Source organism: Crotalus tigris, unplaced genomic scaffold, assembly GCF_016545835.1.
Source record: "Crotalus tigris isolate CLP2741 ecotype Arizona unplaced genomic scaffold, ASM1654583v1 scf7180000024433.1590703, whole genome shotgun sequence".
Classification (NCBI taxonomy): Eukaryota; Metazoa; Chordata; class Lepidosauria; order Squamata; family Viperidae; genus Crotalus; species Crotalus tigris.
Genome location: NW_024100600.1, coordinates 1,072,420 through 1,086,806, shown reverse-complemented (window position 1 = coordinate 1,086,806; position 14,387 = coordinate 1,072,420). Strand labels below are relative to the sequence as shown.

The 14,387-nt window shown below is 51.3% G+C and overlaps 1 protein-coding gene across 1 annotated transcript; it reads right to left on the bottom strand.

Moving 5' to 3' along the window:
- Window positions 1–1,924: 1,924 nt before the first annotated feature.
- TCF25 (transcription factor 25) lies at window positions 1,925–13,560 on the bottom strand. The gene is made up of 18 exons (XM_039330875.1): window positions 13,313–13,560; window positions 12,766–12,924; window positions 11,993–12,067; window positions 11,333–11,472; window positions 10,368–10,433; window positions 9,404–9,486; window positions 8,495–8,625; window positions 6,542–6,641; window positions 6,309–6,402; window positions 6,060–6,152; window positions 5,700–5,805; window positions 4,811–4,970; window positions 4,338–4,425; window positions 3,756–3,914; window positions 3,415–3,505; window positions 2,753–2,832; window positions 2,523–2,595; window positions 1,925–2,130 (listed from the first exon to the last, which is right to left on the bottom strand). The coding sequence occupies exons 1-18, from the start codon at window positions 13,523–13,525 to the stop codon at window positions 1,966–1,968; spliced, it is 2,076 nt and encodes a 691-aa protein (XP_039186809.1). The 5' UTR covers window positions 13,526–13,560; the 3' UTR covers window positions 1,925–1,965.
- Between the last annotated feature and the right edge of the window lie 827 nt (window positions 13,561–14,387).

Below are 14,387 nucleotides of genomic sequence, written 5' to 3'. Positions count from 1 at the left end.
ATCTGTGGAGACATATCAGGGGATAGTTTTTCTGGCTGTCCATATGTACTGTATATGTGCATCATAATCTCTAGACCACGCTAGCTGATGTGGGTTCCTGGGATCCCGATCTATCCAAAGCGATGCCTCTGGTGGGGACAACAGCGCACAGACAGACAGCCTAGCCCACTGGCAGGAGGGGAGGAGAGTCAGAGCAACAGAAGACCACCCTCTTTATTGAGACCAAGGAAGGCACAGTCTGGTTATTTTTCCAAGTCCCACAGCATCTTCCGTAATCTGGAAGCTGCACAATCATGAAAAGCGCATCACTGGACAAAGATTCTGTAGAGGACGGACTTTAAATAGGGAAAGCTGGGGAGAGATTGGTTGATGAACCAAGGAATGCCTGTAACCTTCCTTGCATTTACCATGTGAAGGCTGAGCAGGTTGGGAGGGAAGGAGCAGGTGAAACTTCTTCAGGTGCTCCAGGCAGTTGTCTTTGGCTTGAACCCAGTCGTTGGCAGTTGGTCTTTGAAAGGGAAGCACCAAATGAGCTCTGAAGCTGCTGTGTTTGGGCCAAAGACAATCCTCCCTGGACTGAAGAGGAAAAACCTGCTTCTCCATTACTTTACATTTGAAGTTGCAATTGGGCTTCCGAGCACAGCCAGAGGCCTCCTCGTCCTCTCTCGGGCGGAGCAGGCCTAACTGGGCTGTCAGGCAAGACAAGCAGGGCCTCGGGGCTCGTGGGTTGGGCTGGCCCAGGGGTTGCAGGCAGTGGAAATAGGCACATGCCCAGCTCAGGAACAGTTGCCGTCTTCTTTTCCTGGCAGCCTTGTTCCCCGCTTTGAAGTCTGTCCGGGTCACCCTGTTTATAAACAACTGCAGATGGGCGTGTGATGTATGTGTGTATGTGAAGGATGGAAAAGCATCTGCGTACATATTGGGGGCCATATTGGAGGCTGTACAGATATCAAGCATTCAAAACAAGGGGGAGGGGCTTTTCCACAGACCTCCCCCAGTGCAGAACAACAGCCCGCTTAGCAGCCAAGCATCTTTCCTCCCTCCCGCAAATGGTCTCTGCAAAATATCAAGACTGAAAGGTTCAACCATGGTTGTATCAAGAGTATTTTTAGAAAACATTTTCCTAACTTTTTTTAATTAAAAGGTGGTAGGATGTAACCACTGCAGCCTAAAAGAGGTGAAATGTTGGGTGGGCAGGCAGGAGGTCTTGTAACGGAGACAGAAGCAGCTCGGGAACTCTTGCTCTTTCTTGCCTCGGAGCCAGAGGGCCACAAGAGGAGCCTCCCAGAGGACGTGGGGCAGAGGACCTCAAAGGGGGCAGCTGTTGTGCCCCTGGGCTCACGGCCCCAAAGAGGCCACTGGATCATTCACAGCATCAAGAGGACTGGAACCTGCCTCGTACTGTGGCTGCCTTTGCAACCAGGGCCCATCATCCCCTCCGCCACCAATTCTCCCTGGGAGAATTTCTTCGCAAGACGATTGTTTAGCTTTGGAGAACGTTCTGACCAGCCCAATCAATTTTCCCCCACCCACCCTTGCCAACCTGCAAATCGTGCCAGGAGGCCCAGCCAGACAACCGAAGGGCAGGAACTCCCAAACAAAACAGGCTGGCATTGGCAAGGTGGGGGCCAACCAGGCTGCCCCTGAACTTCTCCCTAAGAGAAAGCCTGGTTCCCTCCACATTAACGGTTTGTTGGGAAAAAAGAGCAGGACAAAAGCATTTGCAGAGCTCTCCTCCAAAGAGCCAGCGAGGTTTGGAGCAGTGACTGAGCCAGGAAAATCCATGGGTGGGCGGGGTGGGGGGCCAGGCTGTTCAATTTCCCTTCTAAAATGCTGTCCAGCACTGAGTCCTCCTTTTATGATGGGGAGAGGGGAAAGCGGAGAGGTGCCTGCAGAGGGAAAGCACAGAGGCCAGTCCAGATTCTTCTACCTGTTTATTGTGGGTGGGGAGAGGGGAGCCAGAATTCAGTCCCAGTCTCCCCCATCGTCCTCCGGGTTGTCATCTCGGGGGGGTTCCTGGAACTGGATGTTGGCCAGCATATCCCGCATTGCTGCCATCAGCCGGTTCACTCCCTGGTTGAGGTTCTGCCCAGCGCCCAGCTCGGCTTCTCCTCCGGCACGAACTTCCCCCTGGAATGCAGTACAGGGCAGAGAGGCACCCAGGCAGATCAGTCCTCCAGAAGCCTCTTTCCCTGTCCCCAATGGCTTGATTTGGTTTACCTAAATGATTTCCATGGCCACCCATCCCACCAGGGGAAAATGCAAAACTACAGCAGACAATCTGGGCACTCACAGCTCATACAAACCCCAGAAAGAAACAACCAGGCAGCCATGCTCACCGAGCCTCTGGCCCAAATACCGGGCTGGTCCGCTGCAGCTTCTCTAGATCTATCCCAACACTTCCCCTCTGCTGCCCTTCATCCCACACCCTGGCCCACGGAGGGGCACGAGCCCTGCGCACCCCCAGGCATGTTCTGGACACACCTGCTATGGCCCTGGTCAAGCTCAAAAGGGCATCTTACCTGTAAGCTGAAGTTTGGCAGCAGTGAGCGAAAAAAAAGGGATAAAGTGCTTTCGTTGGCTGGATGAGTCGCCCTGGAAAGACAGAGGGACGTGTGGTTGAACGGCTGGGAGGGGAGAGAGGGTCTTGCTTGGGGGCCTCAGGTAGCCTCTCGGCTTATGCTCAGACTGGCCAGCCAAGCAGCGCCTGGGAACTGCCACACGCGCAATAGAACTGAGAGCCAGGAAATACCTTTCGGGTCTCGTGTATGAAACAATCGAGTCCAGGGGTGGCAGAGGATCGAATCCCATGATGGGCTGGGAAGTCACTTCCTTGAGAGAGGAAAACAACAGGTCAGGGGTCATTGCAGTCACTATCGTCCAGCCTTCACCTATTGAGCCGTTGAATAAGGCATCTTTACAACCCCTGTGAAAGATGGGCGTACGCTTGGAAAGAAAAGCACAAAGGAAGACCAAAAGGGGTCAGCCAAGCCAGACACAAGGACGGAGGATGAATGGAAACATTTCCAGGGAAGAAACAGTGAACCAAGGATGGCTCCGTGGAAAACCAGTGGACAGGAGAGAGCATGAGAACCGGTTTGGTCTAGTGGGGAAAGCACCAGGCTAGAAACCAGGAGATGGTGAGTTGTAGTTCTGCACTAGGCACAAAAGCCTGCTGGGTGACCAGTTCCTCTCTTTTGCAGGACTGTTGTGTGGAAAACAGGAAGAGGAACGAGTATTGCGTTTGCTGCCTTATTTATAAAATACACTTTGGACACCAGTGCCAGAGCTACACCAGGGATGGAGGGCAAGGAAAGTTGCTGTATGCGAAGAACAAGAGCCAGCAGGAGGGTCAGGATGAGGGGCCAGGGAATGGCCCAGGCCTAGAGATGAGCAGCAGCATCGGATCCTCACCGGAGGTAATGCAGCTGTGGCTTCCCTAATCTCCGAGAGGATCACATGGCGGTAGACATTCCTGGGGGCATTTTGATATCTTGCCTTTCGCCTAGAGAGAGAGAGAGACAGAGATGGGGGGGGGGGTGGATGCCAACAGTCTCCTCCAAGCAGCTTCCTCTCACCCAGAGCTTCCTCTCCCAGGTGCACGGAAGCAAAAGCACCTGAGACCTCCACCCTTTTCTGCACCAGCCACAAGTCACACTCTCAGCTTATGGCGGGAGAATGGGCAGTGCTGAACGTCCTGAGCAAGGAGGCCAGTCAGCCAGCAGAGAAAAGGCACCAGCAATTGCCCAACTCACTTTTGTTCTGCCTCCTCCAGAAAGGGCTCCTTGGCATCCACCAGTCGCAGCACCGTGTGGACATTGGTCTCCAGCCAGGCCATGACGGCCAGGTCCTTCCAGAGGGCATGGCTCCTCCCCAGGTAGAGGGAGACCAGTTGGCTCAGCGCTGATGGCACACTGGGGAGGGGGGGGGAGATGGCTTTTAAGAAAACCGGTTCTGGGGGATGAGATGCTTGTTCCACCACTGCTTTGGTGCAGCTGGTTTTGAAACCTTTCCTCTGTCCCTTTCACACCATTCGCCTTGCAGAAGGAGGCCGAGGGGGAGGAGGAGTTCCAGACTCCTTGTAATGACAGGCCATCAGCCTCAAACCCCCAACCTCGCCAGCCTCATCCCCAGCGACTGCCGAGGAAAGCTGCCTGAAGTAGCTTAGAAGTAGCATTTGCTTTCTGCCTCTCCCACTGGCAAGATTTCATTTATCCTCCTCGTTATCAATTTTTGGCTCAAATGGCTTTTTTGCCATCCCCACTTGGCAGCTCCTGCCCATAGTAGCTCTCCATGTCCCCATGTGGGATCCAGCAAAGTGCCCCCCCACCCTTTACCTCAGCTGAGCTTCCAGTCCAAAGAAGGCATGGGAGGTGACCACAGGGTCAGGTTGCACGCTGCATCGGTCCAGAAGGGGCATCAGGGCTGGAAGGGGGGGGGGAGGAGAGAGTCAGGGCCTTCCCTGGAGGGCAAAAGAGCTCAGGCCTCCTTATCAATGCTGGGGGGGAGGGGGGGGCTACCGAGGCACAGAAAAGGCCTTCTCAGTCCCTTTGTTCAGTTTGGGAGGCATTTCTCTCTCTCTCTCTCTCTCTCTCTCTCTCTCTCTCTCTCTCTCTCTCTCTCTCTCTTTCTCTGTATGTGTAAAGACAGATTCATCTTTACTCATGTTGGAGATGTGACATTTGGCGCTTTTCTTAATTGCAACTCCCCCCCCCCTTGCTGCACTCCCACCCCAGGGGCCCCTCTTCCTCTCTGCTGCTCCAGCCCAGCATCTGCACATGAGCTGGGTGGGATGCAGGGGCTCACTTACCACTGGGGAACATAATCAGGGCCTGCTGAAGGAGGCGGTCCGCTTGCTCACGGGCTCCACTTCGCTCTGCTTCAGGCAGATCTTCCTGCTGGCTCAGGAAGAAATAAGCCAGAGGGATGGAGAAGGCAAAATTGGGGAGCTGGCTCAGATTCCGATGACCCTGAAGTGGGGGGGGGGGGAGGAGAGGAAGAGGAGGCACTGATGTGACAAGTTTGAAGAGGCAACTCCAGAGTTCTAGAAGAGAGGTGGGGAAGGTGGTGTGGAGCTGGAAGCATGACTTGGGTCTTCAGAAAGCCCTCCCCCAAACACCGGGGAAGGCTCTGAGCATCTGTCCTTAACGGGCAGCAAGAGGACAGCAGCAGTTCTGGCCGGTTCCGGAGAGACTGCAGAGCAACCGCTGCTGCTGATTGAAGTGGGCACTTCTGGGGAGGAGGGAACAGCTCGCATCCTGGTGCCTTTCAGAAGTCCAGGCAGACCCTCTGGTCTTTCCTGAGCCACCTACGTGCTTCCGCTTCATCCCCCAGACAAAGGCCCAGGAAAATGTCAAAATAGGGCAGGCTGGCATTAAAGCAACCTACTAGAGTTAAATACAGGAGTAGTCAGCACGGATACTGCTCTGGGGCTGTTAACTGTTTTAAAGCTCTCTAATTAAAAGATAATTAACAGGAAGCAGCTACTGGGGTAGAAGAAGAAAACATCTCGGGGCACTAGAGAGGAGGGCAGGAGCGATGGTAAAAGCCCCTCTGGCCCAGAAAGAGGGTCACTTCCTGACATCTAGCTGAAGATCAAGGAAAAGGGGGGGATGCACCGATCCTTTGAGGATCGCCCCGTGTTTGTGCCGGTGGGGCTCCAGCTGCCTTGGGCTCTTCTGCCCCCATGAGGCCCTTACCTCCCATTCCAGGAACATGCGTATCAGGAAGGCGTATTCTCTTGCTCGGAGCGACAGCAAATCCACCATCAGCAGCATGCCCAGCGGATCGTTCTCTGGATCAAAGCTTCAAGGGGGGGTGAGGGAAAGGTAGATAAGAAGAATGTGACTCTTTCAGGACAGCTGTCCAAAGGAAAGCTCGCTGGCCTTTGGCGGAGGGAGGACCAGCTGGCACCCCTAGGAACAGCATCCCACCGAGAAGGCCACTAGAAGAGCTTCAGGGCTCCCCTTGACAACCTGGTTTGGGGGCCAAACTTTCCTGTCCCAAAGTGGAACTGGAAGAGGGCTGTGCTGTCCCCCCCCCCCGAGAGCAGCCCTCACCTCAAGACGAGCTTACAGATCTCCAGGGCAGTCCGGGGACAGCCTCTTCTCTCCAGGGAAAGCAAGTGCTTGAAGAGGGCCAGGTAGAAGGCTCTGTGAGAGACACCGGAAGGGGAAAGACGTGATTCCAGGAAGAGGAATCGGGAAGTGGAGCCTGACCAAGCAGTGCGTTGACAGGGGCCCTGGCACCTGGCGGTCAGCGGCCAAGAAGCAGCTGCCTCCCTCCAAGCCTGCAGGGAGGGCACCCACCTGTTCTCCGGGTGGCGGTAGTCCAGCCTGCAGGTGCCGCTGGTGAGGCTGAACACAGGGTGGAAGGAGCACTCCAGGGTGTAGAGGGCTCGCTCTGCAAAACAAGCATTGTCACCCGGACACATTGGCAGCCACCAGCTACTTTGTTGGCCCAGAGCTTTCAAAGTGATGGAGCTATTTTTTCAAACTCCAAACCCTTCTCTTTTTATGGGCTACACTTGCCCGATTCTTACCAATCAGGTCTCTGGCCATCTCCTGGTCTTCCTGCATCCGGCACACGTCACTGAGCTGCAGAAGTGAGTCCACATGGTAAGGATTCATCTGGAGCAGCAGCTGAGAACAAAGCCGAAGAGCGACACTTAAGGACTCTCTGGAGAAGGGCAAAGCTAACCAAGGGGCTGCCCCTTCACATGACTCACTGATGCCAAATCAGCGTTTGGGAATACTTGAACACTTTCAAATTCAACAGACAGAAGAGCAGAGCATGAGTTGGCTTCGTGGTCAAACAGAATGCTTGCCTGCATTCCTGGCCCCTATCTGGCCACCAGAAGCCCTGGGCCTTCACTTGGGCTTCGGAGCTATCCTCCACCTCTTCCTCTTCACATCCCTTCTCTTCTGCAACCTCTGCTCCATCCACCTCCAGGTTCAGATTTACTAAGTCCACTTTCAGTAAACTTAATTAAGTACGAACCATTTTTCAGAAGTGAAATATTCATCCTTCAGACACGGGATCGATTTTCAGTGGCACCTCATGCCTACTTGCCATTGAAATTATGTTATTTTTCGTTGCTACCATCAGTTATGCAAAACGCCCTGTACTGCTTTCTGTGTGTTACCTTTTATTGATCCAGAAAAAGCCACCTCATTGCCTCAACGAGTTATACTGAAAACAAGTTGTTGTATAAAAGAAACCACAATCCTTTCAGTTACATTCCTGTTTGTCTGAGAATCCAAACGTTCCTCAACTGCAGTGAATTCCCCCTTGAGGAGCAAGTGAGGGGGGGCAGAGAAGGCAGAGCCGGGAGTCATTCCTGGACAAAAGGGCTTTTATCTCCCAAACACTCCAATTTCAATGAGCCACATTTATCCTGGCTGGGGGGAAGGAAGGGGGAAGCTCTCCAAACTCAATGTCTTGATTATCCTAATATTAGGCTAAGAACAAGTTTGGCCTTTCCACGCTTTGTATTTACCATCAAGCTGTTTGCCAGTTAACACAGTTGGACCGGCTCCATAAAAGTCTCAAAGCAGAGCCTGTTCTCTGAAGTCCTGGAGAAATGAGACCCTCCTTTTCTCAAAATTGATCAATGTTTAAATATAGCACAAATGTTGGCTTAGATCTCGTTACACTGCACTCCCCTTCAACCCCATCTGCAGTCTTTGTCTTCAGTGCTTGGGAAGCCAGAGGCAGGAGAAGAGTCCTCAGCCAGGGGCTGGCTTGCTGGGGGAGAGGGGTCCACCAGCAGGGCTGAAGATGCATGAGGATCACAGGAGCCCCTTCTCTGCCCTACAAGAGCTGACTGCAGGTTCTTTTTCCCAACAACTTTGGGTGTTCTGATCTCAGCGCGAGCAGATGCTTCATCTCTTCAGAGAGAGATCCGCATGTGCACATTGCAGTGACACAGACAGGGCCCTGGATGCTGAGATGGCACTTGGAACCGACAGAAAGGGCAGGGGAAAAAAGGTTTTGGCATCCAAAGCCCTCACAATAAAAAAATTACTACAGCAGGTAGAACTAGGTTTCAAGGTCCTTTTATGCAGGATATAACTCTGCTGGTTCAAATTATACACACATGCATGTCTTGAGAGGAAGATTTAATCAGAAAATTGTATCCCTTTTTATACATAATGTTCTCTCAGAATTTTTTAGCTTTTGTCTCTACTTGAAATTAGAATCTTCAAGTGAATTTTGTGTGGCTGAAGTGCTTTGGCACACAAATCAGGCTTCTGCCAGTGGTCTCCATGCAGAGTGGGCTGGACATAGCTGCATCTGGAGAGGGTCAATCGATTCCTACAGCCCACTGGGAATTGTAAGACACACCCTTTGGAGGGCACCAGCTGGGCACGGCTGGACAATACCAAATCCTGAGCAAGTCCAGAAATCAAAATCGGGATGGAACAAATTGCTGTAGTTTCAGAGCTGGTAGATTTGAAGTCATGACTTTGGGCATGCCCATTGGAGAACCTACCACAAGATTGTTTGGATCCATTGATTCCACGGCATCCAAGAATTTGAACTGCACCAACTGGTACTCCCGGTTGTGCTCAAAGGCAAAGTGTTGTTCTCCACGCCTTGTTTCTAACAGGACCATGGATATACCTGGAGAGATTTGTTGGGGGCGGGAGGCAGGAGGGATGGAAGAAAGAGGGTGGTCAGCCACAATGGAATGGTAATCTAGAATCTAGAAAGTGAATATCTCACTGTTTCTCAACCTTTGCTACTTTAAAATACGTGAACTTCAACTCCCAGAATTCTCCAACCAAAAATGGAGAATACATATTATGTATCTTAAAGTTGCCGTGGTTGAGAAACATTGACCTATCTATTTGGAGAGAAACTAAACTCTAGAAACAGGAATGCTAAGCCTGGGTTTTTTCATCCCCTTTCCAGTTCGATGGCCTGGATTACCCTCACTCTGAATGCACGTCCAGATCTGAACTTCAATTGCAGCCCCCATTCATATTCCCAAGCCTGTGAGTTCTCATCATGCAAGAAGTATAAACCTCCAAGCTAGAGGAATCTAGACGGTTACATGAACATTTCCACCTACTGTTTCAGCGTAAAGTAGGCATTCTTCCTTTCTTCAGCCTTAAAGCAAATCTGGAATTCTCTTACACAAAGCTGGAGAAGAACAGTATGAACAGCCCAGAATGCGGGCGCTTAAGGAAGTATTTCTACAATTGTGAGGCAACAACTGGTGCCCTACTGGCATCGGAAGAGAAGTTGCTGGCTTGTAATGCACCCATGATATATTTATCTGCTGTTCATCTCTGCTACTCAGTACCCAACATGCCATCAGAACAGACAGCAGCCTTTTCCCAGTCCCAAAGTCAGCCGAGGTGTCTTTGGCGCAGGAGGCTTTGGGAAGGCCTCTCACCTGTTTTGCTGTGACGTGGCCAGGTGTCCTTGGGGGCTGTCAACCATGTGCTGCGTACATACTGGCGCTGCCTCTGCCTTGGCCTGGAAAGAAGGAGCGCACTTTAAGACATGAATTCATACATCAAAGCCTTTATCTATATTCTAGTTGCCAAGCAGCTGCAACAAAGCCCACATGGGTGGTGCAGTTGTTTTCAAAGCCCTATTGATGCATCCTGACCACTCCCTCCCCCACTCCAGGCGATCATCAGTCCTTAAAATAAGCAGGGCCTTGTTTTGGGAAGGAGAGAATATGGGCTTCCTTACTGGGAAAATGCAACTGTCTCTGTTCTCCAGCCAGGAAGTGCTGAAGTTAGCATTGCTAGAGCACCACCTCTCGACTGAACGCAAAGATTAAATAGATGCAGCAGAAGAGGGAATAACCACATCTAAGGTCGAGGCATGTGCTTGTCCTCACATGCATGCAATGACTGTGAGAAAGGCAGATTCAAGTCTTTGCCCGAGTTCATCAAAGGAACTGGGACCAAATGATTCCTCCCCAGTAAGAACCCACAGCGTGGCGCCTGTATCCTGGTGCAGGGCCGCATGTTGGACATTCTTCGGGGCAAGCAGTTTGCCTGCGATGGTAAAGAGTATCCCAAGAACGGGTCAAAGTCTCTTCTGCTACATCTGAACGCTCAATAAAAACTCTCCATCCAGAACTACCATAGTCCCAGAGCGTCTCAGAGAGATCCCAAACTGATCCTTCCCTGGAGGAGGCTTATGGATCGAGAATGTACCATTTCCCTTCCTTCCACACACAGACTAGCAGGCAGGGCGGGGCAGCCCTGGCACCAGACACAGCTCAGTCTAGAAAATGGCATTCTCCCCACAATGTTTCCCCAGATCATGACTTCTGTGGCCAGATGTTTTGCTTTCCCACACAATCCAGAGACAGGTTTCTATCTAACAACACTGGATCTCACCTCTGATCTCCCAGAATCGCCCGGGCCCCAAAGTATCTCTTCAGCTCCGTCTCTGGATTCAGGCTCCTAGAAAGTTGGGGACACAAATCTTTCCTGTCATTTAATGTCCACAACTTATTCGATGCAGAGAACATGTTGTTCTGTCCAATGCCTTGCTCACTTAAAGCCATCAAACTGAAGATACAATGTGCTTTTGTTTGTATGCAAGCAATAATTGTCTACTGGCCTCTCAGCCAAGCTTTGCAATGTGCTGAATGGCCATAAGCAAAAGCAGAACCAGAGCTTCTATACCTTTGCCCTACATTGCAAAGGCAAGACAAAGGAAAAAGGAAAAATGCAGACGCAGCAGAAATTACAGTACGATGTTGGAATATTTTAGATAAAGCCATCTGTGTCATATTAGTATTTATCCTTCCTACTAGGTCAGCATGCCAGTCATACTGTCTTTGAGATATGGCCAGTGAATAGAAAGAATTTGGTTTATAAAGCCACAGGTCCCTGACTCTTTTCCTTGTCACCACTCACGGTCAATTCAGCTTCCTTTAAATGTTTTTTCAGAGGGGCACTTTAAGAAATTCCTACATGCAAAGGGCATCTCATAGGGTTGATAGCAAATATACGAAAATACCACATATAAGTTGTTCCTCTTGAACTTTCTCTTAATTTAAGCTGTCTAGAGCAGAGATTCCCCAACCTTTTGGACATCAGGGACCGGTTACCTGGAGAGGTTTTTCCGTGGACCGGGGGGGCGTGGTTTTGTGTGCTCCCTACATCCTGTGGATGGGACTTTCCTTGTTTGTGCGGACCGCTTGCTGGCATGCTACGGCCTGGTACTGGTCCATAAAAGGTTGGGGACCCCTGATCTAGAGCCTCAGCACTGATGTATAACCTAAAACCAATCATTTTACCTCTAGCGCAAAAGAGAGGGTTCTCCCACCACCACTGACGGACATTTGGTCTGTTACCTGTGTTCAATGTACAGCAGAGGCCGGTTATCTGTGACCAGCCTGCTTTGGCTCTGGCTCTGGCATGGGGGCCCACTGGAATTCTCAATGCTCAGCAAGATGCTTTCAATGTTTTCCACTTGGTCATCATTTTCAAGAAACTGTTGAAAAGCAACAAAATGAGCAAAAGAGCTTCATCTTTCTCAGAGAAAATCCACATAAAGGCAAGTCTTAATGCTCTCTTGCAGGCACCCTCATAATGGTCCTTTTCCCTTTAATACAATCAACACCTTCTGGAATCATAGATGCCCCATCACTGAACATAGGACAGCCATTTGTCCAAGATGTCTGAGAATCTGCCCCAGATGGGGTTGAACTACTATAGGTCCAGGGCCCCTTTCAACCCTTGGATTCTGCTTGAGTTTGGTCTTGCACAGATTTTGCCTTTCTTTGTTCCTTGAACTGCAAGCTCTTTCTAGTGACTGAATAGTCAAGATTCTGTAGAGCTGTAGTCATGATTTTGTAAGGGTAGCATCATATTTTAATGTTCTAATTTCAAATGAAGTCTCAAATTGCTCGCAGCAAAGAGAATAACCATGACTTTTTCCACATGCCTCAATTGGTTTGTTTCATTCAGCATTTCTGTACAAGTGCTTAATCCCCAAACCTAATTCAGTTTACCAGAGCCTCGCTTGAAGGATTCTTCTTATTCTTTCTTTTCTTCTTTTTCTTTCGTGATTTGTTGTTTACAGTAGTCTTTTAAAGATAAAAATAAAAGGTTGAAAAATGCATATAGTGAAGCACGACATCAAAAGTACAAATTTCAAACAAGTTATCTAACCCAGGAAAATATCTAAGTTTCTGTTTAGGAGTTATAGTCACAAATACCCAAAAGATGTGCCAGCAGATAAAAATACAAATAGCAGCCAAGCAATATTATAATCCATCAGTATCAAAATAGCAGGAAATGGAGCCATTCACACACCCAGGACACAAGACCCTTTGAAAGGCCAGCCAGGTTGGGGCCATTGTAAACTCAGGAGATGTTCCAGTGGAAAGGCACTATGGAAGAAAAGGCATGCCTTCTGCTCCCTACCATTCCTTAGCCCACGGGACCAGGAGTTTGCACATCCTGCCAGACTGGACTGGATGGGTATAAACAACTGGAAGTAGACAATCCTTCACATAACCAAACCATGAAGGACTTTAATGGTGACAAACAGCATCCTGAATAGTATATGGCTGCCAGTGCAGCTCCTGGAGCAGGGGTGTTACATGTGCCAAATTATTGACTGCAGTTTGTTACTATTATTGTCATGAAGCTGACCTGTTTGTATGCGCTTTTTGTGTAGTTGTTTTCAAAACCTTTTCTACAAGTTGCTTTGTTTTTCATTGATGATATATAATCAGTTTTAAACAAAAATAGGCACCATTGTTTTCTACAGGATACTTGCCATTTGGTCCAGCTGTTCCACCTCTCCCTCCTCCCACTTGTCGCTCTGGGGCCTTTCAGGTTCAGCCTCTTCAGCTGCTGGGTTGTCTCTTTCCTGCAGTCGGGAGTCATCAGTCTCCTCTTTAGACACCAGGTCCTCATCCAGTCCTTCACTGTTTATCTGCACAGGTTAAAAGTTTCCCAGTCCACAAGCAAGCCTATGGTGTAACCCTCATTTGGTTTCTCTTTCTCTCTCACCTAAGATGGGTGGCCAGCAGCAGGATCAGGAGAGCAAACAAGAGTGCAGTTTCTTTCCCACCAGGGAACTGACCCAGGCAAAACTCCTCCTGGGAGCAAACTTTCGGGAGACACCCCAGTGCTACAAACTGACCACAGCCACCCGCAAAGGGCTGGAGCTGCCACCCAACCCTCCGAAAGGCACCGGGAGGCTCCAGCCCCTCACACCCCCCCCCCGGCCTGGGTGGACTGACGCGGCTCGGCGGCCGGGACAGCCGGAGGACGCCGCCCGGCTGCTGAGGGTGTCCGGCCGGGCCGCGGCGAATCCTCACCAGCTCGAAGGGGTTGGCTACCCGCTCCAAGGGCTCCCTCCGCGGGCCCCGCCTCCGCCTCCCGCCGCCGGACACGGGCAGCAGCTGGTCCCCCGCGACCTCCTCGTCCTCGCCGTTGCCTCGCGCCTCCAGCCCGCCGAGGGGCGGCTCCTCGCCCAGCAGTCCCTGCCCGCGACACTCGCCCCGCAGCCGCCGCAGAGCCCGGCACGACATTGCTACCCGCCGCACCGGAAGCCGGTGAGAGAACCCGAAGGAGAGCAGGGTGCCCCTCTAGGCACCGGCCCGTCGCGCTTCCGCGGCGCCGCCCACGCATGCGCGGCTCCTCTTTCCGAAGCCCGGCCCGGTCCGCGAAGGCCGAGGGCAGCTTCGCCCGCCGACAGTGGTCGAAATGGCGGCCCTGGGTCGGCGCCTCCTTCCTTTTGACTGCAAGCCCGCAGGCAGCTTTTCTCCCCGGGAAGAGCCGGGACCGCCAGGGACCGCCTCCGCCCCGCGGTGATTCGTGACTCAGTAGCGATCGGTAGAACCGAAGGCAGCGAACGTGCCTATTGCCTCGGCTTCTGTTGGCCTCTCAACAACAGCCCTGAGAGGTGGGTCTAGCTGAAAAAGAGCCCCCCCCAAGTCACCCAGCCGGCTTCCGTGCCTAAGGAGCCTCCTGGTTTCTTGGCCAGCCCTTCCCTCTTGCCCCGCTCCCATCAGGCCTTAGGAGGAGTCGGGAGTCGGGCTGTGGCTCCCGTCAGCCGGGGCTCTGGGGAGTCTCCCTGTAGAAATCGGCTTGGTCCTGACTGCTGGCTTTTCGCAAGGGCCTGGAAAGGTGGTGTTGCCAATGGGCCTGAGGATCCCAGGCGTGGCGTAGGGCCAGTTCAGTGGCTGCAGTATTTTGGTGGCTGTGATTATCTCAGCTGTAAGTTTAATGCATTTTATGATGGTTGTTTTTATATTGTTTTTAAATTGCATATTTGTGGTATTATTGTAGGTGTTTGTAAGCCTCCGAGAGTCATATATATGAGATGGGTGGCTGTATAAATTGGAATAAATAAGGCTGAATTAGATGATATTCTACATAATCTTATATTCA